Below are 24,906 nucleotides of genomic sequence, written 5' to 3'. Positions count from 1 at the left end.
AGACACAGTGGAGAGCAAGCTACCTGAACTACTCCCACAGAAGTAGATTGTCTTTTTAATAGGATTTACGCTGCATATTATTCTGGATACTGTAGCTGTCCTGAAAAAGAAAGCCTTAAATCAGAAGTACTTGACATCCTGGAAATAACTCTCTAATGCACATCTTAAAGCAAATGATGTGTAAGCTGCAAAGGAAATGGCATCTTGATCATTTAGAACAGTGGCAAACTTTTTTTGCCAGGCCCCCCTTTTTTTTACAAGAAAAATGTTCGCGCCCCCCCACCACCTAACCCCCCGCACAAACACATCCTCCAAACACACACACCCATATTTTGTTTACAAACTCCATTGCGGTTTATTTCACACCTCAAATATTTAGTAAACAATTAAGCAAATACAAGTAAACGGCAGTACAGGTAGTAATAAAATATACTACTAACTCTTTTACGCTACGTCCACACCTACACGGATATTTTTGAAAACACAGCTGTTTCTATGCGTTTGGGCTTTTCGTCAACACGTAAACGGCGTTGCGATTCATCGAAAACGGAGATTATTTAAAACTCCTTTTTTTGCGTTTACGTGTGGACGAGGATTACAGAGTTCGTCACGCAACGTCAAAGGTATGTGCCTCTTTTCACGTCACGCTTTGCGCCACGTTATTGTTTACATGAGATGAATTGCAGAATGGCAGATAGAGACAAAACACTGTTAATCTGACTATCTTCAGGTTTTACACGCTTATATATACACACACACACGCAGTTACTGTCCCTCCATTTAGAAAGGCAGAGGCGTCACGGTGTAATTATTTTACGTGTAGTTGTTTTTTCCTGTGTAATAATATTCAGCATTGCTATCAATACATTTTTCAAAAATGTCTCTCTGTGCAAAATGGGTTTAAACACAAACAGCTGTGGGATATTGTTTGTCCGTGATTTGAACCGGGGGAACAAATTACGGCAGGATCAGCCTGATATTATTTGTATCCCACTGTAACTTTACTGCATAAAGAGCTAACATGTCCAAAATGTCAGTAGTAGTTATTACAAGAAGTGTTTGTGAACTAAAAATCAAGAATGTGAGATACTGTTTGTCCGTGATTTGGAGAGCCCAGCGCGTGCTCCCGACGCAGGGAAACTAATTTTGCAGGGGAGACCTACCTTGGCACTTGTGCAGGTGAAGCCAAAGGGAAGATATGCTTCACCATATTTTCCTGTCTTTGGCCTGGAAGGAAGTTGGTTTGGAAACATATTTGGCGATGCTTCATCTCCTGCTTTGCGTTTATGTGGGAGCCCCGTCAAAAACCTGTCCACAGTGTCCAAGCGCTCTTCTGTTTTTTTCCCTTTTCATACCGCGCCCCCCCTGCAATAGCTCTGCGGGGCGGGCCCCACACTTTGGGAACCTCTGATTTAGAAGATTTCCATTTAACCTCAGTAAATAGTTTGTAGCATTTACAAAAACAAAACAAACAAACAAAAAAAAAAAATCACTTGACCCAGGTGTCCTATGTACAGTTATATGCAACATAGTAGCAGTGTGTTTAAAAAAAAAAAAAAAAAAAACAGAGGAAGAGGTCCATGTTGTGCTATGCAAATTAAATCCCAAATGACACCATGAACAATTATTTCTTTTCTTTATTTTTACAAAAAATGAAGAAAAAGAATATTAGGTTGTTCAAAAAAACAAAAACAAAAAAACCACGCAACCTAAAAACAAAACACAAGCGGTGTCTGTATTTTCATTTACAACCTGGAATATTTACAGTATAAACTGAAAATGAAATGAGGATTTAGCTTTTCCTTTAAGGACTAAACTAATATTTAGTTGTATAACCATTATTTCTGATCACTGCTTTACATCTTTGTGGCATGGAGTCAACTAACATTTGACACCTGCAAACAGAAGTTGCAGCCCAGGCTAACTGGACTACATTCCACAGATTTTCTGCATTCTTGGGTTTTGCATCAAAAAGAATTTTTGAGGTCACGCCACAATTTTTCAATCAGATTGAGGTCCAGGGATTGGGCTGGGCTCTTTTTGGTCTGCAACCAGGATGTTACCTGCTTGTTCGTGTGTTTGGGATCATTTTTCTGCTGAAACACCCATTTTAGGGCATTTCTTTTTCTGCGTAAGGCAGCGTGACCTCTTCCAGTATTTTTAGGTACTGAAACTGGTCTATGATGCCGGTTATGTGATACATGGGCCCCACTCCAAAGTATGAGAAACATACCCAAACCATTATGCTTGCACCTCCATTTTTTACCTGTCGTCACAGTGTACTGTGGCTTGTTGTTTGAGGGTCGTCTCACAAACTGTCTGTAACCTTCAGACCCAATAGGAACAATCTTGCTTTCATCTGTCCATAGAATATTGTGCCACTTCTCTTTTGGCCAGTCAGTGTGTTCTTTGGCAAACTGTAACCTTTTCAATACTTTTTACAAGGGTTTCTTGCAAATAGTTTGGCTTCACATAGACATCCTCTGATTGTTAAAGTACTCACAGGTAAATGGAGATCTTCTTTGATCTCCCTGGAGCTGATGATTGGATGCTTCTTTGCCATTCTTATTCTATTATGTAGGCAGATGATAGTATTCCTTTTTCTTTCCCATTTCAAAATATTTGAGATCTTTTTAGCTGAGCAGCCAATTATTTCCCCCTCTCCAATCAACTTTTGATCAAAGTTCTTTCTCCCTTAGTGCAATGTCTGGAACAACTCATTTTACTGAGTGAGGGCTAAAACCAGCAGGTACAACAGCTGCTGCCTTCCTTCCTTAAATAAGGGCCTTAATTGACACCCATTTCCTCACAGATTGAATGACCTGAAATCCACACTGCTATTAATTTGAACACACCCCTTTCACTGAATGAGTCAATTACCCCCAATTAAGCAGCATGCATGTCATGTGTGTTAAGTCTGTTGGTTGACCATTACTCTGCTACACCTAGTCATGAATTTGTTCCCATGTTGTATCATCATCACTCCCAAAAGCAGTTTAAACTACATGTAAAATAACAACTGGTTAGTTAAAAGAAACAAACTTTTTCACAATTGTTTTTGGGGAATGCTGACTAAATAATGCCAAAATGTTAGCCTGTTTACAATGCCACTAGCAGTTTATAAAAAGTTAAAATTAATATTGAGATGAATTTAGTTAAGCTTATTGGTGCAGCCTGGTTCTGCTAGAGGTTTCTTCCTTTTAAAATAGAGTTTTTCTTCCCACTTTCGCCAAAGCGTTTCCTCAAAGGGGTGATACGATTGTTGGGGTTTTCTCTGTATTATTGTAAGGCCTTTACCTGACAATATAAAGTGCCTTTAGGTAATTGTTGTTGTAGCGGCTTTAAGTGTGAATGATAAATGAAAAGTGCATAGAATAAAGTAATGTGTGACTCGGTGAATGTGTCTTTTAGATGCTTAGTAACAATGACAAATGGTTCTAGTTCTTATATAGTGCTTCTTTTTAACTTTACCTGACCACTCAAAGCACTTAACAAAATGGGGAAAATGATTAAAAAAAATACTAGTTGTTTTAATGTATATTTAGATTCATTATCAGAGGAAAACCAGTTCATTTAATGACATGCAAAAGAACACAATACACACAGAAACTATACAAAATAAGCAGCTAGGGCAGCCATTTTATCTTTAGGTTTTTTAGCATTGCCACGACGTCCACGTCCACGTCCACGTCCTCCTCTTCTCCCACCCCCACCACGGTGCATGGAATGCCGGATGGTGGCATGCTTGAGCTCCACCAAATCCTGAAACACTGGATCACAAAAAACACAGCCAGTGTGTTGGGTCTCACTGGCAGGAAGAGGAGTGCGAGTCTTGTTAAAGTCCACTGCAACCAGAGAGGCATCACAGACATCACAGCTCTCCTGAGCAACCTGTGAGAAAAGCATTAACAAAAACAAATAAATCAAGGAACTGGGGTACTGTTTCATACTTTCCTCGGTTTCAGTAATGCTATAGATCAAAGAGGGGTCGGGCCCCACACTTTGGGAACCTCTGCAATACAGTAAGACAATAATTTTCTTACCTGCACTTTGTGTGCATGTTCAAAGAAGTGCACCACCACATTGCATTTATTACAGGCCATCCTCCACTTTGGTCCAGATGTGGGGTCCAACACTAAAACTCCACTATCACACTCTACACACTGTCCAATGCCCAAGGAGTTGAGAGAGTGCTGACATGATGGATGGGTACATTCATTGCATCCCATACCTAAGAAAAACAGACATGGAGAACAGCGCCACAGTGTCAGAGGGGCCATGAGACCAGAAAGCACAAAGAAACAGGGTCGCTTTTCCTAAGACAGTAGTGCGTGTATTGTATGTATTGTATTGTGTGTACTGAGCTCCTTCAATTATTCATTCATTACACAGTCATGTTCAGTTCCAATGAAGGGATAACCAGCATGTAAATATCTTGTAGTTTCCTCACTTTCTCTCAGTCTCCCTTTCATTCTGTGGTTTTATTGGAAGATGTTAGAAGAGTTGACATACTGTCCTCAAACATGCCTAAAACATTCATTAACTATTTAACACAGCAATCTTACAGAGGCAACTGTTGTTAAGACAGTGTTGGTACAATCTTAGAAATACCATATGTCTGAGATTTTTAGGTCCAAGTACAATAACCTCAGTTTTATGTGACTTTAGAAGAAGAAAATTAGAGATCATACAGGTCTTTATGTCTTTAAGACAATCCTACAGTCTAATTGGTGAGTGTTATCTGGCTTCATGGATAGATAATATAAGTGTAATGTGCTTGAGTTCAGCTGAACCACCCCCAAACCCACCTCCAGAAGAGGACCAGGGCACAGTATGCTTAAATAGGACTAGGCAGTAATCCTACTACTATAGCATAGATCGCCTAGTTTAAGTACTCTGGACCTCCACCTTCAAAAAGGTATTTCTGTGAAATGAAACACTCTTACTTACTTTCTGCTGCTCACAAGGGGCTGCCACAGCAGGTGGCTCTGCATGTTTTATTTGGCACATTTTTAACATGGATGCCCTTCCTGACACCCCCAGTATCGAACCGATAAGCTCTTGCATTTTTAGGTGAATGTGTAAACATCAAGGAGGCACTTTAATTTGCCAAGTAGATGTTTAAAAAAGCCTAGCAAAGAGAGCTCCTGGTTGATGAACAAAGGTTTAAAAAATACTATTAAAAAAACTTTCAGAGCTCGGTTGATTTCAGCGCAAATGCAAGTGGAAGTGGAATTGATAAGCAGAATCAATGGGCAAGCAGACTGAAATAATGGGAACCAGTTCTCTACAACATCTGGTTCTTAGTTACCTTCCCTAATCTTCACTGTGGCTCCCTGATGCCCCGTCTCTCTCGGCTTTTTTGACCATACTTGATTGATTCTCATGCTAACCTTTTAGTGTTAAAAGAAAGTCTCTCTGTCTTTTTGACTTGTTTAAAGTTGAGCACTGTCCATCATAATTAAACGATTTTCGGGTTGAATGTAGCTCAGGAGGTAGAGCAGGTCTTCCACTGATCGGAAGGTTGGTGGTTTGATCCCTGGCTCCCCCAGTCTGTATGCCAAATATCCTTGGACAAGATACTAACCCCAAGTTGCTCTCCAATGCTGTATGAATGTTACCTAGGAAGCACTTAATGTATAGAAGTTTAGAAGTGCTTGTGTGAATGGGTGAATGTGGCATGTTGTATAAAGCGCTGTGAGTGCTCCAGGAGAGTATGAAAGCATTATATAAAAGAATCAGTCCATTTACCAGAAAAATTATATTACGGATTAGTTTGATTCTTAGAGGGTTTCAAGGCTCATGCTAGTTAACTATGGTTGGTGGGCAGTGATTAACATAACACTCCCATTCTGCCTTACCTTTCTTCATGTCCCTGAATGGCGGGTTGCTGAAGCAGTAGGGGCACAGGGGGTAGCTCTTTCCCCGCGCCCCAGAAGTCCACAGCACAAGCTCAAAGTCATCTAGTGGACACCGGAGCTCCTTGTAAAGCTTGATGGCTCCATTCTGGGGAAGACTGTAGGTCTCGTCGCAGTGAGAGCAGTGGAGTCTGCTGGGCTTGGCCTGCATGCACATGTTTGCTTCATTTCATTTAAGAATCACTCACTGCCACTCATGGGCAGTTACACATTTTACCATCAAGTGGCTAAAGGCCACTTCAGATCAATATCATTCATCAAGTAAGAAGTTAGATTAATGTCAGTGCACTCAGATGCTCGCACCACATTTCTGCAGGCTTCAACAAGTTTGACCCAGTGCAGTCCCAAGTCCGAGAATTACTTGCAAAAACCACACCCCCAAAACAAACAAACAAACTGGTTGCACAAGACATCTACTTTCACACTCAAGGGTTCTAGTGACAGCAGAATCAGGAAGCAAAGTCTGAAAACACAGATGTATGTCTTCGCCGCTTCATAACATTTTAACCCCTGGGTTGATAACATTGATAATACGTTTCAGTATAAAAGCTGCTTAACTGTTGTGCATCATGTTTACTGCCCTATGTTTACTGCCCTAATAGAATTATACCAATGTGTCCTGATGTGTTTTTTTTCCCCAACAGTAAAAGTTATGGAGAAAAGACATTTTCTAAACTCCAAAGAAGAATACAAAAATACAAAAACAAAATTTTGTTTATTTGCTCGTCTTATGTAGTTCCCGGAGAAAAAGGCTAATGACTGTGTTGGTATATTGCTCATATATCTCATACAGTGACAATTAGCAGAACTGCAGCTTCATGATTCATTCATGAACTTAAAAGTGCTTCCATCATCGGACAGAGATGGTAATAAAGGAAGCACATGAGCTTAATTCTCAAGGCCACAGTGAGTGGTCCACACAGGATAAATAAATAGTCATTTATTACTTTAAATGACAAAAGCACCGAGGGCAGACTCACGTGTCTAAATCCCAGCCATGTGGCTGGGGTTTAGTAGCTTTGACTGCTCACCTGGATGTACTTCATGAAGCGGTGGCATTTGCCACAGCGGGACAGCGGCTTCCCAGTAGCAGCAATGGGAGAAAAGGAGACCTCCATCAACTCATCCATGTCTGGAAAACATAACACACGAAGTCTGAGCTTCAGCTGCATACAAGAAACTGGAACCTGCAGTGTGCTTTAATAATATGTCTCCTCTGCAGTCACAGGTCACATGTTTCTTGTTGATGTACAACTGCAATTACAGCACTGTTACCCAGTCCCTGCTATGCTCGACCCATTTAGCAGAAATCAGCCTGTTTAAGGCTCTGAGATCTTTTCCATCTGACTTAAAACAGTTTTAATATGGCACGGTTTTCTTACTCAAAGATTCAGTGTGAGGCCACTAGCCACTCCACCATTTCCTCAGATTAGTGAACAACCTGTTCTGAGCCACAGCTACCACTCAGTAATATACTGGTGAGCCAGGCTTTACAGTGCAACTTTGAATTAGACAATTGGTTTAGAAAATGTATGGATGGGATCACAGAAAATAACGTCCTTCAGGCTTTGTACCAGATAATCCCTTCAAGGAACTTGTGACACTGCCTTCCTGTGGTTTCACTGGACTTACTGGTAATGGAGTCAACAAAGTAGTGAAACTTCCTCTTGAAGATATCCAGGGCGTGCTGTAGGACCTGCTGGTAGTTGGCCTTACCCTGCGCAATAAGGTTCAGCTGCTTTTCCACAGCACTGCGTATAGTGGGAAGCACCAGTTCTGCATCTGAAAAACACACACAATTAAATTTGCATTAATAATAATCTTGTATTTTATTAGCTCTATAAACCACTCTGTCTGGTCCTATATCCTCATCACTTGATTATATTCAACTACCTGCATTAGTTGCCATAGCATCCAAAGATAAATCAGCTATGTTCCAGAAACCCTCCATTACTGACCAAGCAGAAATTCATTACAAGAGTAAGAGAATACAAAGGTAACTTAAGCAAATGACCTATCTTGTAGTAGCCATGTACCAGGACTATGCCTAAGTTGGTTGGTTTCAGCTTGCGTCCACTTTCAACTGTCACATAGTTCCTCTGGCAGATGTTATTGATGTGGACTGGGATACTAGCATCAGTACCTGGAGGGAGGACAAAGACCAACATCTATAAAACTGTTTTTATAATTTCCAGCCAAAGAACTGCTGTCATGCATGAAGTTCTCAAAGGTTGTCCTCAAAGATATAATAAACATGTGTAATGAGCAGAAAGAACGTTTTAATGAATCATCCATGCAGAAGAGACGACAGGCTGGGTGACTGGCATCTGCAGTCTGTTTCTGCCTTGCTTCCCAAATACCACACAATTAAAATATGACCAAACATGAAGTGATAACCCACAGCATGTCCATATCCTGGACACAGACAAGCTGTTCCATCTAAGCGAACAGCTGAGTTTAAATTAAATAATGTGCACAGGCAGCTTTTCACTTAATTTTTTTTAAAAGTATTTAAGTGCTCAAGTATACCAATGCCATGTTTCTCCATGAGGGTGATGAGTTCAGCCTCAGTCAGGTAGTCTGGTGGGCTGGTTTGCTTTTCTATCAGCTTGATCTCATCTACTGAGAAAGTGTCTCCATGCTCACATACTGGTATGGACTCTTCCAGAGGGATGCCCTGCCATGGCATTACAGTTGTGTAACCTGAAAACAAAATACACATTTAGCAAGGATTAGCTTGCTGCAGGCTTGGTAATTCTTTAATGTTCACAAATGTCTGCATTGAAGATCTAAGCCATAATCTGAGTTTTATACAAGTCAGAGGAGTAGACAAATTGATCCTTTTTTAATGTAAAGATCTATTAAAGTCTGATCTTTCCAAGACATGTTTAAAAGAAAGTGTACACAACATTAACAAAAAACATTTCTGCAGCATTCTTGTCCCTCATCATATCAGCAAAGAGACTAGACTATGGGGGGGACAAAGTACTGCTCTGCAAAAAGAATACTCGAGCCTGAGATTCATGTTAATTTTTCTTCCACATGACTGCACATTTAAATGATAAAAATTTTGTTGGAAGAAAGGGAAATACTGTCACGGTTTTGGCCTGTTTCGCTGCATCTGGGTAAGAAGTATGGGTAAGACTATGTTTAATGAAGCAGTAAATTCTGAATTAAGCAGCTCTAAAGCACAATGTCAGGCCATCATTCATAGACTCAGAAAGTTGATTAAGGACTCACTGCTGACATTATTTGCAGCTGTATTCTAAAATAGTTACGAAGAACCACAAAATATAGACTGGTGTCAAATCCTAAAAACTCCATCTGGATAGTGCCACCATGTGGTCTGTATCATGTCTACACCAAAAGGGCATGCAATCACAGACTCTGGCCAAAAGCAACGTTGATGATGTCATAAGGTACCTTTGACAGCTACATAGTCACAAGCAATTACTCCATACACTAAGCAAACAATGATGTTAATACAGTGCAATGGTTTACTGCAAGTAAGTACTGCAAAATTCTGCAAAACAATCATCTATGTTTACCTGGTGATATAAGGGTTCTTCCACTACACGAGAATGCCTCTGTGCCAATGCTGAACTCTATAGTGGTTTGTAGGTACTTGCAGTCTTGACTTACAGTGGCAATAAAATGCCGGGTAATGTACTCATATAGCCGCCAGCTATCACTTCCTGTGGAAAAAAAGAACACATTTGGGTACTGATGTACTATTCTAATATTCTACAGGTAAGTCACTGTAATAACTTCACACAGTTAGAAGTTGGGTTATTCCATCTCAAATAATGTTTAGAACAGTGTGTCTAATACTGCCATATTACCGCCATGTTAGCGCAGTAATGTATTGACAGAGCAATGCAATTAAAACAAATGACCAGAGTAGTGTACACAGTAGTGAAGCAGCATGATGAGTGTAGCAGCGTGTAACATAATAATGAATCAGATATGATATGAAATATGACCGTGAAAGTTCTGTGACAAGAATACGATATAAGCTGTTTCAGTCACTTATGGATGCTATGAGGGGAGAGAGGGGGCATGTTCTGATTTAGGACCTGAGGACAGAAGCTCCTCTTGAGTCTTGCGGTTTTTGACCCCATGCTGCGGAACCTTGTGACTGATTGCAGAAGTTGAAACAGTTTGTTACTGGGATGGGACGAGTCCTTTAATATAATAACCTGCCTCAGTACCACATGGAAGCTCCTGTCAGGCATCATAGTAGCTAAGATGAAAAGGCACATGGCTCAGTACGTGAGTGGGACACAGAAAGGAAACACCAGAGGGGCAAAACACCAGCTCCTGGTAGATAGAGCAGTTGCCCAAGACTGTAAGACCAGACTGATCAACCTGTGCACTGCCTGGATTGACTACAAGAAAGCCTATGACTCAGTGCCTTCCACATGGATCTTGGAATGCCTAGAAATTTACAAGATCAACAGGACCCTAAGATTCATCAGCGATTCAACAGGGACAACACTAGACGCCAACTTCAAATCAATAGCACAAGTCACCACCAAGTGCGGGATCTACCAAGGAGATGCCTTGTCCCCACTGCTGTTCTGCATAAGCTTGAACTCCCTCAGCCAGATCATCAACAAGACTGGCTTCTTCTGTCTGCCAGTGGTACATGCCACGCAGGGGCCTGTCCTTCGATGATGGTTTCTCTTCTTGCTCCTCTTCATTCTTGGGTTTCTGCTGTCTGTGGTATTCACCAAGCACATGATCAGCTGTGACCATTGTCAATAAGACAATGTGTCTTTCACACCAGGCATCGATGGAGGCATCCATGAAGAGGAAGTGACTAATGATTGGTCCATTGCATAGCCTACAGGCTACAGAATGGAGCAAGAACGAAGAGGAGCAAGAAGAGAAACCATCCCTGCGTGGCATGTACCACTGGCAGACGTGGCAGAAGTGGCAGATACTGAAAAATCCTACTAACACCTGGAGAAAGCTAAACTGAAACACAGAGGCACTAATTGTGGCAGCACAGTAAACAGTACAGCACAACTTAAAAGTGAAGCATGAAATCGTTAGAGGCTGGGGTCTACCACAGCAAGCAAGATGGGAGGCCAGGTGCAGGCTGTGCAAAGATGCCTCTGAGACAATCACATAACAGCTAGCAGGCAGGGAATAGGGTATATGTTTATATTGAAAATAAAAGTTTCTCTTTAATTAAATAATTTTTTAAAGGTCAGCCGACTCACTTTCAGGACATTTTTTCAATACAGTTATTGATTTTACTATACTTGTTTCTCATTTTTGTTGAATATTTGTAACACCTAATCTTGCCGGTAACAATTTGTAAAAAGAACTGAGTTCAGCGTATTGGTGCTGCCCTCTACCAGTTAGTCATGTGGTGGCCCTGTGGGAAAATTAATTGCCCACCCCTGTGCTAGAGAGAATTTAAGAGTTCACGGTAAATGGACTTATTCTTACATATAGCACTCTCCCAGAGCATTCAAAGCGCTTTATACAGCATGCCATCTTCACCCACTCAAACAAGCACTTTCTTCTACTCTTTAAGTGCTTTCTATCTAAACATGCACACATTCATACTCTGTCAGATGCATCGGAGAGCAGCTTGGGGCATGCAGACTGGGTCGAACCACCAAACTTAAGATTAGCAGGTGATCTGCTCTACCAACTGAGCTACAGCAACTGTGTGAAGTTTCATTTACCATCATTTGTAAGATTTTAGAGCACCTAATGCTTCTACATGATGACAAGCTTTGTGCACAGGCTGTTTTTGAAATCTGTTGACTCGCCTCAATAAAAATGCCCAAACCCTCATCATGGAGTTTGTGACAAATTGTTTTTTTAAACCAAATTAACAAATATCACAACAAAGGATTTTTTAAATTTTATTTTAACTATAATAATATCTTAACTATAATAACCATCACACATCCTAACAAGTTATATATAGGGCTTTGAATATTCAAACTCTTTATTATCTTTATTATTCTAACATTTCCTAGCTTGACTAATAGAAAATATGTCTACAATATTGCTCATTGCTCTTTGAAGGCATGGCCTATATAAATAGAGGTGTATCATAAAAAGAGGTGATATTCCTATTGTTCAGTTATTTGCCTGTATTGCTCACCTAGTTCTGCTTCCGTGGCAGCACACATGGGAGTAATAGGTGGATGATCTCCAGCATCAGTGCCCTTCCTGGGTTGGTTTATTCCAGTTGAAAGTAGAACTTTTACCTGATGAAAAGTTAAAAAACCTTTTTTTTATTTTGAATCACATTAATTTCTAAGTGGCTCTTTCTTTCTACTACGGTAGGATCGCCTTGAGGTGACTGTTATTGTGATTTGACGTTGTGTGAATAAAATTGAACTGAACTGAATGAATCAGTTTATGTATACACATACAAGTAGCGTTGAAGGAATGTACTCACCTCTTCTGCCCAGAAGGGGTTGTTGGTCTGCTGTTTCAGTGTTCCCTTCAGGTCGAAGTTCACTGGGTAGTGGGTCGTCTCGGTACGTGGGTAGCTGATGTAGCCCTGTGTATATAGGCGCTCAGCAATCTGCATAGTATGCTGGGGACCCATGCCTGAAACATAATATCACATCCTTCTCTCTTTAATTCTTTCACACTTTTTCTTCCAGCAGACAGGAAGGCTGGATGTGATTGGCTGCAAACTGGACACAAGCTCTTATTCATCCATGTATAACCCAGATCACCATCTGCACCAGTTACTGGACAGACAGTGGAGCATCTTCTCTAACAGACTCATTCACCTGTGCTGCCACAAGAGCACATCCAGTCTTTCATGTCACATGTACTAAGTACAAAGAAACGCATCATCTAACAGAGAAACGCGTTGAGATATCTTATATCACATAAGTAATGGGTGTGATGGTCAAACTCATTAAACATTAAAACAACAGAAAACCTGAGCTGTATATTTACAAAGATATTAGAGAATCCATTCCTGTGAATACAAATTCCATTCAAAAGATTTTTTATGATAATTATAAATATAAGGTAAGAATAGAACAGAAGATGCTCTTCAGTTCAGTGAATGTTCCTCTCGATCACAAAGGACAAAGTGTAAGATGGGTTTTCCAGTACAATATGACCCTTACATTTCATTGAAACAATATTAAAAGTACAAGGATCACATATAAAGACAGTATCATTTTATTATTGCAAACATAATAATCAAAATCAGAACAACTGTCAGTGTTATAGCAGCCATATTTACAACCCGAATTTCGAAGAATTTGTGACGCTGTGTAAAGCGGCGATTGGCAATAACTGTTTTATTTATAAAGCACACTTGATTATACTTTAACTCACAGTGCGTAACACAGTAGCTGAAAATACTGGCAGCTACCCCTCAGCCACCTAGTAGATACACCTAGGATATCCTATGCCGATATAACCTATACCGATCACTCAAAATACTTCACACTACACCACATATCCATAAAACACATCCTGCACCAACACATGCATCAATTTAGAATCACCAGGGAACCAAACGTGTTCAATTATATTTGAGTCAGTTTCATCTAATCAAGCTTAACACCCTTAGTTCAAACTTCTCAGTCTTAAAGAGTAAACAAACCAAAACAAGAAAAACTATAATTGTTTTTCCTATCCATGACACATGAAAAACAACAACCCATTACCTCAGTGTATTCTTATGCTTACAGAGAAATGACAGCTGATGAAAATGTAAATATAAATAGCTGTAAATGTAAATTTATATGTAAATACCTAAGGCAGAACTAGCCACTCTCAACATCTCCACTGTGTTTAAGGCTTGAGGCCTCTGCTTGGTCTTCTCCTTCTTACTCACCAACTCCACCTGTGAGAGAGAGCAGATACCTGCTTCAGCAAGCTGACCTAAATTTATTATAATTCAAATTGACTGAGACTTGCCCAGCTAGTTGAAAATGTTTTATAAAGCAGACGTTCTCTTTGTAGTTAATTTAATATTTGGTGAAACAGGAAATGGAATAATCATCATGACCTTCACAATGTCAGACAGCACACGTACAATAAAAAAATATTATCTACACACCACAAAGTCTGATTTTTGCACTCACCTGCGCCTCCCTGGATGTCTTGGCCAGGTTGACAAACATCTGACCCACCTCTCTGTCAAAGACCCTAACCCTGTTCCAGTCCAGTGTCAGTGGACTCTCCTTTCCTTTAAAAACCTGAACAAAGCACATCACTTCTGTCAATACCGCACAGAAGAAAGGAATCTTTTGACAGTGTGGCAGGAAACTGAGGTCATGATTTACCTTTGTCTGGATGACCCAGTAAGTCTCTGGTTTAAAGGACTGGATCTTGTCATGGCGTTCCACACAGAAGCCAAGGGTTGGGGTCTGGCACGGACCAAAGGAGATTAAGGAGGAGTCTAGATTGCCATATTTCCCTTGAAAATACTTTGTTTGGAACCTGAAAAATAGTTTAGTCAAGAAACAGAAAGCTTAGATGAACAGTATCAATATCTTTGATCAGCTGTTATCAACCATGTTTTCAAAGATTCTGGAATTTTATAAACTTCTGACCAGATGAACTAAGCTTTGGATGGAGGTGAAATCACACAAAAACAGTGCTCTGTGGCATTTTAAGTTCGGCCTCTTTTTTTTTTTTTTTTTTTTTAAATTAGTGCAGTTTGAAAGTGTGGTATTTAACTAACCTTCCTCTCATTCTGCTTGCTTAATCACATAATTCTGAGCTTACCTGGAAATCAAAGTCAAAGTCAAAGTATATCTCTTCCATAAGTATATACCTTATATCTCTGCTATATAAGGTACAGTATATGAAGAGACGAGACGACGAGGCTCCAGTATCACCAGGATGTCAAACATCATGGTGATATTTATTTGAACTGTTATTTTAAACCTTCTACATCAGTAGACAGCTGTGTGTGGGTGAAGAGAGCAGTGTACCGGGTGAAGGCACATCCAATACGCAGATCCAGCTCTTGCCGTGCATCTACTGACAGAGCTTCATTGCGGTTGGGCTCTCCCAGGCGGTTCATAGCATTCCAGATGTCAGTGTCGGTAATGGAGCTGAATTTGGCACGGTAAACACTCCTGGCACTTCCCTTATTCATCACTGGCTGAATGGCATCCAGCACCTTGAATAGTCCAAAGGTGAGGTAGAGAGTAGTGGGTAACAGGCTGAAGGGGACTGGTGACAGGTGAGGCAGAATACAGAAACAAACAGCACAGAAAGACCAAGAACACGAACAGGACAAAACTGGAAAGAGCACACAAAATTAAATGACAGCAGCTTGAGCATGTACCAGGATCACTAAAGGATGGCTGTAGACCACCTGATCCAGCTCCAACTATAAGATTTATTAAAAAAATTTGAAAGTCTAATCGTAATAAAGATTAGAGAGTACTAATGAGAAACAGATGTAGTGACCTGAATTACCTCGAAACATATGTTCTCTCCTTCTTTGTCACAGTCCAACCACAAAACCACACAGTCACTGCCTCTGGCTTCAACCTGCCATGATACCACAAACTTGGGTTTAACAATGCAGTGCAGTATAAACATATTTGTACCCTCCTTTCTTAGTATGCTGTCACACATTTATCTTCAAAAAAAAAAAAAAAAAAAAAAAAAAAAAATTAGATAAAGAAAACCTGTGTAAATACAAGGTGCAGTTTTAAAATGATGATTTCATTTATTAAGGGAACAAAATCTATCAAATCCTACCTGGCCCATTTGTTAATAATGAATTTAATGTGATTAACTACATTTTGGAAAGCTGAGTTAAATTTGATTAGCCACATAGCCTGATTACTGCCAGATCTACTGAATCAAGTGATCTTTTAAATAGAACCAAGTAGGCTAAAAGCTCATCAAGATCTCACACATCATGCCACGATTAAAAAAAAAAAAAAAAAAAAAAAGCTTAGAAACAAAGTCATTTCTCAGGCTCTGGGACTCAAGCGAACCACGGTGAGAGCTATTATTCACACAAAACTTCCAACTGAACTCCAACTCCAAAACTTCAAAAGTATTGCTCAGTTGGGTTATTCCGCAGGACAATGATCCAAAACAATTCAAGGCACTTTATATAAGGTAAAGACACTACACCAAGATCAATAACATAATAACACACCAGTAAGTCCACCCTGAAAAGGTTTTGGAATGACATAATCAAAGTCCATACTCTAATCCGATTAAAATAAGAAACCACATACCAACAGTACCAATGTATTGTCAAGCCAATTAATGGGTCAACCTACCTGAAGAAACTTGACCATGTTGAGTTTAGGGTTGGCCTCCTTCTTTTCAGTAGGAGCTTTACTAAAGAGTTCTGCAGGGTCTACTTTGTCCCAGTTGTTATATTTCCCTGCAAAATAAATAAAAAGTGCAACATCCTTCACGTTCACTACACTATTGCTGTGGACCAATATCAGCCACACAGTTCTTATCATTTGATCACTGCAGTTATATAAAGGAGCAGAAAGTGAAGTTTTTTGAAGTGTTTTATACTACAATACTCTGATTGACACTTTGCTTTTCTATACAATGGTGCTTCAAAAAACAGGAAATAACCCCTTCATCATTTGACACCAGTAAGTTGTGGCGTTTTGAACTGTATTATTTTATAACACTGTCCCTAATAATCAGTTTTAATTACTCCTCCCATGTAAAATCAGGAGGTGAAAAAAAAAGCTGTGAAAATTTAGGTCAAGGCTAACCTAACATGGAGGATACCCACCAATAAAATCGAGACTCATCACATGCCCACAAACAGAAGTCATCTTAAAGTGTACAGTTTGGCCCTGGAAAATGCCGGTGTATTCATGCACTGAGCATGCCCCATTGAGCCCCTTGCGGCTTGTACAGTTTCCTAAAGAAAAAGGAGAGCAAATTAGGCATGAAAAAGGCTACACGGTTATCTTATTATAATTACAAACGGATAAGGTCATTCAAAACATTTCAATGTCCAAGTTAAAAAATCTGAAGCCTTAACACAAATATAACAGCTCAAACAGCAGATGAATTTTAATTGACAGGTCAACACCTACACCTTCATTTTGCTGCTCCTTTTAGGGAGATCCCATCTCATCCTATCTCTAGCATCCTCCTCTGTCACACCAACTCTCCTCCATGACCCTGCATTCTTTTTTCTTCTATGGGCTTTCATTCCTCTTCTGTCCAGACCATTCCTCCAAACTCTCCAAGATCTCTTCCACCTGCTCCCCACTCTCACTACAGATCAGAACGTGTTTGCAAACATCAAAGTCCACAGACACTTCTGTCTGACCTCATCTGTCAGTCTGTCCATCATCACTGCAAACAAGAAGGGGCTCAGAGCACATCTCTGATGTAATCACCAATCTGTCCTCATACATATCATGCACCACCCTCACCACCCTGTTGACTTCCTCATGCAGTACCAAAGTTTTTCTCTTTCTCCAGCCAGATGACAGCTTGGGGTGAGATGTGTCTGCACTACCAGTTTAGCTGAGGTCGTGAGATGGGGATCTTCTGCAACATTGTCAACGGTTTCTCTGTTCCACTTTCTCCTGATTTCATCTGGCTCTTGACTTGTACTATTGATTTTCTTCCTTCTTCTTCTTCTTCTGCTATGCTCTAATTTTTTGAAATTTTTCTCACAAATGTATGTTATTCACTTCATTAATAACACATTAATGCCATTTGATGTCATAGATGTCCCATTATATTTTCAACATGTACTGATGCTGTCTTGTAGTTCTATCTGGGATGTAGAGCCTGACTGATTTACTGACTAGAAGATATTATGAAGAATGTTTTAAACTCCACATGTCAATGTCTCCCCACACACCAAAATCGAAAACATAAAGAGCAATCATGATTTAAATTGTTTTGAGATGCTCTAATACCTCTGATGTGACCATTCTAGTTCAGGGGTTTTGCAGGCACCGTCTGAAATTAGCACCGTTTTCAATTTTACCACTTTTTGTCGTTTGTTGTTTAAAATTCCCAGCACATAAAGAGCAACGCAAATATTTTTGAGAAGGACTGATACCTGTAACTGTTCTTGGTCAGTGGTTTTTAAAGTCACTATCTAGACTTTTGTTTATTTAATTTGACGTTATCACATTTTTTATTTTACAATTTTTACATGACAATTACAAGACAGTTACTTGTCTTGATGTATTATTGTGGGGTCTTTATGTTGTAAGGTCTACCTTACAACATAAAGCACCTTGAGATGACTGTTGTTGTGACTGGGTGCTGTATAAATAAAACTGAGTTAAGAAATTATTTGTTTTGCTTTTTTTTTTCCCTACTGAGCATTTTACATTTATAAATCGATTTAAAAATGAACTTTTGAATCAGGGTCAAAAACTTTACAGAAAAGTTGCTTTCTTTTTTTTTGTTTTCTCATACTGTAGTCTAATTGCTGATGAGTCATGGAAGCAGCCATTAGCACGAGGCCAAAGTGGCGGTGAGCAAGCGTCCTCTCCCTGCTTACCTGAAATTTCTGGTACAGGCCGATGTCCTTATGAATAAAATGACTCTCTCAAGGCTGAATTATAATGACAGGACGCAAACTATTATGACAGCAACTAATATATTCCCCACCCCTACACAGACACAGTTACCCCAGCCTCTTTGAGGTGAACAACTCAATCAACAATACACATATACGCAAGCAGAAATCCAGCCAAGAACAGGGCACATATATAGAGGTAGGTCCAGAAACTGTTCACAGATCGACTCCAAGCCAAAGAACAGAGTGACCACCGAAGAAAGAAGGAAAAGAAGCTCCACTGCACCAGTCTCAAGCCAAACAGTCAAGCCATGGAACAGCTCCAGGTAAGTATGCTGCCTTTTTGGTTTTTAGTAATGCCGACTGACACACAGCAACGTTAAACTCAGATGGGCTGCAGGTTAGTAAAATTAAGCAACTTTCATTTTCTATTAGAGCTGGGTATCGTCACTGATTTCTGTAACTGATTTGATTTGATTTTGACTCAGACAGAAATATTATAAATCTCTTCTTATCATTTATCAGTACATATCCATATTTTTATATTTATGTATAAAAACAAAGCTGACACTTGTAAGGCTTTAGAGGTGTGAGCATCACAGCAGATGCCTTTTTGTCAAAGTAACTGAGGATAAAACACAGAAAAACATAAAGGTCATTTTCCTGGCCTGGCATTTATAGCAGATAACCCCCGTAAAATATTCTGCAGTTTTAAAAAAACTGAAGAAAACCACGAATCAATATATGAACATTACCCAATGCTGCTGAAGTGAAAAGCAGATCAAAGTTACAGAGGTTTTATTAGAGAAATAGCCTGTAAACGTTAAAATTTCTTCAGTATTGAACAGCAGAAATTAGGCTCTCTTGTCGGAGGTCATTTTTGAAAAAACAAAACAAACACAAAGACAAAAACAAAAAAAACAGCAGGCGAAAGTGTGTAAACAACGGTAGACTGGTATGTAAGCAAACTAATAATAATGAAAACAGAGATTATTGATGGTAAATTGGTCTCTGAGTACACTGTGAGAGAGCAGTGGGAATTCATGTAAATGTTTTCTAAACGTGAAGTGTAGTTTTGCTCTTCTTTTGCTGCTGGTTCAAACCGGCAGCTTCTGAATGTGTGAGATGTCAGCTTTCAGCACCCCACTGCATGTCCGTGGACATGAATAATCTGTGCTTTGTGTTTACATCTGTTTAACTGCTCTCATTTGCTGTTTTAGCTGTTTGGTGGTTGTTGAAATAGTTTTGTGAGGTTTCACCTGAGATTCTGGTGTTTCTGGCAAAATACATTTATATTTAAAAATTGATTCAGGATTTAACGAATCGATATCGCATTATTCAAACTAAAATCGATTTGAATTGGAAAATCTGTTTTAAAAACCCACCTTTATTTTCTACATATTTACTTTATTAGACATTGTGTTCAAACATCTGCATATCCTGACTGCACAAGATAAGTGTATTAATCTATTACAAAAAGAAAAACATTTGTATGCTGAACCCACTACAACATTTCTGCGAGTCCATTTTTAAAGACCAGTACAAGAATGTTGCTCAGCTGATTGACAATATCTACCAGTAGCTCAGAATAAGGAATTTGTACAATAGGAAGAGCTTATTCCATATTTCCTAATATAATAGTAATTAAAAGCTGGGTCTCTGATAATGTAGGGAGTGTTGTTGAAGTAAAGTAAGTCAGTAAAAAAAGAAAAGAACAACCCTGCAACATCGCTGTATGTGATCAATCTTGAGAACCAGACAATATAAGAGAGAGAACCACAACAACCCATCATGAACAGGCACACTGAAGTGGTGGTGAGGAAATCTTTTAACAGGAAGTGACTCCTGGCAGAACCAGGCTCAGGGTGAGACCCGTTTACCTTCTGTGGACAAATTAGATAAAGGACCCAGTCACACCTGATGAACTCAATAGGGTGACCTTATCTACTTCAGACCAACTTCCAAAATTATGTCAAGGCAAAAGTAGCACTGGGAGTTTTTCAACCTAGAGGTGACAGAATATTTGACACCATCCATCATAACATAAACTCACTGACTGTGTGTTCAGCAGCTGCGTGTCTTTCTGCTCTGTCTGCTGGCCCTTCATCAATGCACGGCCCTGTCACTAAGCAGTCAGTGTGTGGACGAATCCTTCTGCACGTACAGCCTGCAGGACTACCACAGCCAGCTGGTCAACCTACCCACCCGCATCAACGAGCGCAGCATTGCAACCTGGAGCTACGTGTAAGTGCTGGAACCTTCAACGCAAACTCTACTGCTGATTCTGCTTGGCTGAGAGAATGTTGAATGGGATGGGTCTATGCGGGAGTGCTAAGTCTAGTACTAAGAACAGCCTCTCTCCATATTGGACCTTTACAAATTAGTAGAAAAAGCTGCGGGAGTCCTTCATCAAAGCAACTTTTGTAGCTTGTCCATCTGCCGTTTGTTTTACACAGAGAAAAATCTGCAGCAAGTCTGCAGAAGTTTTATTAAAATATGATGACGAACACTTAGATAGTCTGATACCATATTTAAATTATATGGTATGCTGAAGGCTGACGACAGCACATCATTTTGTACATGGAAGCGATACCTGCAGCAAACAGGTGTGAGTCTAAACGGGGGGCATGGGGTGTACTACATCATATTGATTTGAGGCCTTCGTAACATTTTTCAGATCGAAAGTGAAATAATACAAAATATTGTATTAATCAAATATTTTAATTTTTACAATAAAAAATATTTTTTTTTAACTCCACACTTTTCACAAGCCAATGAGCCATTAAACTCTGAGCCATGAGCTGAAGGTTGTTAGGTTGGACAGTAATTGATATTAATAATAATGTCTACACCACCATAACATCTGTTTTCAGCAGCACAAAAACTTGCCTCCTATTCCAAGAAGACAGACTAAAGGTAAATTTTTTATGCCTTAGTTTCAATTGTATATCTTATTTTATTTGACTTTGACCTTTGTCTGTACTTGAGATTATTTATGTATTTTTGCATTTAAGATAATGCTTTCTTAAAAAAAAAAAAAAAAAATAAGATTTCAATTTAGAGATGTTGTTGTACAGTTAAACCTTTAAACACTGCAATGGAATGGAAACCAATGAGTAGTTCATTCTTAAAGAACTGTGTTTTTCTTCTCTTTTGAATATTTATTAATGCTCATTAATAACAAACCAAAGTTATTCTTATCTGATTCATTGATGGAATAATCGATAGATTACTCTATTACTAAAATATCCAATAGCTGCAGCCCTATAAATTAGATCTTTAAACTCAATCCACTTAAACAATAAAGCTTACTGGCTCACAGAAAAAAGCTGATTAATGACAAAAGAAAAATTAGCATCAGAAAATTTCTGAATGAATAATGAAGTCTGCTATTCCTTAAATCACTAGAAGAGTGGAATTACGTATTTTAAATGTCTAAACTCAAGAATAACAAATGAAAAAAACAAATATTTGCAGAACAGCTGTGGTATGCGTATGCCTGTGAGTCTGAGTTACTGATGCTCAATGGGGAAACAAAGACATTAGACAATGTTAAAAAACTTAACACCTTCCTACTCTTCCAGGGATGCTGATGCTATTTTCTGAAGAACTGATTGGCCAGTAGGTGGTGATTTCTAATCTGGAATTTAACCTGCTCCAGAGCAGGTTAAGTTCACAGTAGGGGTGCAACAATACTCGTGTTGGTATTGAACCGTTCGATACAGTGCTTTCGGTTCGGTACGCATATGTATCGAACAATACAAAATTTTTAATTTATTTTATCAACTTTTCTTCTGACGATGCTGTCTGTATTGAGAGCTCAGTGGATCTGCGTTCGACTACTCCGCCTAGGCTGCACTGTTGAGCGGAGATCCACTGAGCGCATTGCAAGCTAGCGAGACAGAAGTTAAGCTCGTTGCAACATGGCAACTGCCTCAACGCTACCCGAAATTGAACCACCCCCACCCTCTTTCAGATCTGGCGTTTGGAACTATTTTGGTTTCCATGTGAAGCATGACCCTGATGGTAAGCGCGTCATGGACAAAAGTAAAACAGTATGTCGGATGTGCCACGCAATGCTCAATTACATTGGTGGGAACTAGTGCGTTAGCACAGTTAGCTCGTTAACGTGTTGATGCCGTCCAGCCCCACACACGGGGCAATCCGCAGTAACTCGTTAACGGAGATTTGCGGCGTTATGGCATTAATGTCATTTTAACGAGATTAACGCTGACAGCACTAGTGAGAACACAACGAATATGACTGCACATTTACGCCGACATCATCCTAGTGCAAAGACAAGTGGAAGCAGACAAAAACAACAAGCACGCATGCTACAAACTTTACCCGAGTCATTTAGACAGCCGTTAGCACGTGATTCTCCTTATGGGGACCTGATATGTTTAATATGCTGCTGAGAATGTACCCCAGAAGAAGCGTATAGTATAGCTTTTATTTTGGAAAGAGCCATTTCTCTGTAATAAACTCTCTTTTCCAAAGATGAGTGATTTCTGGATCAGATAGATTTTTTTTTATTATTATTATTTTGTTGTTTCAGCAACATTACATTTAAAAACTATACTTTTGAGTTAAAATATATATTTATAATTTTAATAAATGACAAATTAAAAAGGCATGAACATTTTTTTGTATCGAAAAAATATCGAACCGTGACACCAAAGTATCGAACCGAACCGAACCGTGAATTTTGTGTATCGTTGCACCCCTAGTTCACAGCATAAGTTACCATGGTGAATTACCTCAGTAAGAAGTGAACCACCTTCATAGTACAGAAAATCCAGATAAGCCTAAATCCAGATTCATAGGCCTACTCTTTATCTCTCACCAGGGAAAACATTGACTTGAACCGGGTGCCTCAGGTCATCCATGAGGCCAGCTGCCACACCGGCCACTCCTGCAGGGGACTTGAGAGTGAATTTGGTTTAGAGACCATCCCTGTATCCCTGAGGATGCCAGTCCTCAAGAAGAACCCCAGCTGCTTCCCCTCAGCCAGCTACTCTCTGGAGTTTGAGCTCATCACTGTGGCATGTATATGTGCCATCTCCAGACACAGCTGAACACAAGAGAGCATGCTATGGTCAACTTAGGCCACTGGAGAACTTCACCAACATCCACTGTTTAGACAAATTATAGTCTTCACATCGGTATTACTGAGAAATAGCCCATTTCACTCATTGTGCTTGTTTTCCAGAAGACACTAAAAAGGTTATCACTTATTACACACCTGTTAACAGCTCATTAAAGCAATCTGAGACACTTTACATTATACGGTGTCAATTCTGTGCCCATGTGTAGTGTTTTGACAGTTATCACAACACTTTCCTGTTTAATTCAAGATCCAGTACAAGAGTGTCTAAAAACCAGTACTGCTTTAACTATTGTACATAATATGTCATTTAGCAGTACAGGCAAACACAGGAAACAAACTAACAAGTCCAACCCTGGGATCATCATTTGGATCATTCTAATTAAGACTAGAAGCCCAGCTAGGCTTATATATGCTGACTGCCCAGATCGAAGAAATCTTAATTTTCTAATAAAAACAAACAAACAAACAAACAACAAACCAAAACAAAAACCAATCAACCGCCAAAAGGTCAGCTGATCAAAGCTATTCAATTTCATTTCGGCTCCACCATACTTTCACTGCGTACTGATCGACACAGCTTTTACTCTGTACCCACCTTTAGAAAGGATTTTGGCAATGGCCTGAGCCAAGGACGGCTTCTCCGCTACCATCAGCACACTTCTCATGATGAGCAGGTTCCCTCAGCTGTCGCTTCCTGTCCCAATTTTATCAAAAGGAGACACTGACCTGTGCTCCGCTTCTCACCGGTTAATAGGCTATGTGAGAAACTACTACAGTGGCCATGGCGCCTTCTACGATACGAGATCTACTTCCGGTGCACGTCATGGCCTTTTCTTCTCCTTCTTCTTCTCCTTCTTCTTCTTCTTCTTTTAAGTAGCGGTTGGCAAACAACTGCATGGTGCATTACCGCCACCACTGGCATGGAGTGTGGACAGGAATCACGCTCAAAAAAAAAAAAACCTACTTCATATACTTCCAAACAATCTTCCTTCTCTCAAAAACTGAGACAAAGCCTGATCACATTTATTCCCCGACTCCTTTTGCAATAACTTAATAAGATCCAATTTCATGTTAATGTTACTGAGACTTTGGACCAGTTGTCTCCTCTCTACCTTATACTTCTGACACTGCAAAATAACATGCTCCAAAGTTTCCTCCTCTCCACATTTCCCTGAAATATGTTTCCCTATCAAGAACAGTGTAGAATTCAATCCTGTATGTCCAAATTTCAGTCTTGACACCACCACCTCCTCTCGCCTACTCTTTCCTGTGGCACTCCTTACTCCCACCCCCTTTGAATTTTATATAACCACCTTCCCCTCCTTTCTTCTTCCCACTGTTTCTGCCATCTACCCCTCATTTCCACCAGACCA

At 39.7% G+C, this 24,906-nt stretch overlaps 1 protein-coding gene across 2 annotated transcripts; it reads right to left on the bottom strand.

Annotated features, from left to right (window-relative positions):
* Positions 1-1,960: 1,960 nt before the first annotated feature.
* Positions 1,961-24,383, bottom strand: top3b (DNA topoisomerase III beta). 2 transcript variants are annotated; one of them, XM_003459006.5, is made up of 18 exons: positions 24,129-24,383; positions 16,660-16,791; positions 16,181-16,287; positions 15,357-15,431; positions 14,864-15,054; positions 14,210-14,366; positions 14,009-14,122; positions 13,677-13,767; positions 12,349-12,503; positions 12,049-12,154; positions 9,467-9,613; positions 8,448-8,621; positions 7,933-8,061; positions 7,551-7,700; positions 6,950-7,050; positions 5,862-6,063; positions 4,044-4,231; positions 1,961-3,891 (listed from the first exon to the last, which is right to left on the bottom strand). In XM_003459006.5, exons 1-18 carry the CDS (start codon positions 24,196-24,198, stop codon positions 3,610-3,612), a joined length of 2,571 nt encoding a protein of 856 aa, XP_003459054.1. In that variant the 5' UTR covers positions 24,199-24,383; the 3' UTR covers positions 1,961-3,609. The 2 variants fall into 2 exon arrangements, with proteins under 2 accessions (XP_003459054.1, XP_025752810.1); XM_025897025.1 differs by lacking the exons at positions 15,357-15,431; positions 16,181-16,287; positions 16,660-16,791.
* Positions 24,384-24,906: the final 523 nt, after the last annotated feature.

This window comes from Oreochromis niloticus, linkage group LG12 (genome assembly GCF_001858045.2).
Source record: "Oreochromis niloticus isolate F11D_XX linkage group LG12, O_niloticus_UMD_NMBU, whole genome shotgun sequence".
Lineage (NCBI taxonomy): Eukaryota > Metazoa > Chordata > Actinopteri > Cichliformes > Cichlidae > Oreochromis > Oreochromis niloticus.
This window is presented reverse-complemented; position numbering and strand designations above follow the sequence as displayed.

Excerpts from the sequence above, each read along its gene's own strand:
- top3b (XM_003459006.5), bottom strand. The coding sequence starts at position 24,198 with ATGAGAAGTGTGCTGATGGTAGCGGAGAAGCCGTCCTTGGCTCAGGCC. Across the intron at positions 16,792-24,128 it reads TGCCAAAATCCTTTCTAAAG|GAAACTGTACAAGCCGCAAG; the intron begins GTGGGTACAGAG and ends CTTTTTCTTTAG. Across the intron at positions 13,768-14,008 it reads AGACATCCAGGGAGGCGCAG|GTGGAGTTGGTGAGTAAGAA; the intron begins GTGAGTGCAAAA and ends TCTCTCTCACAG.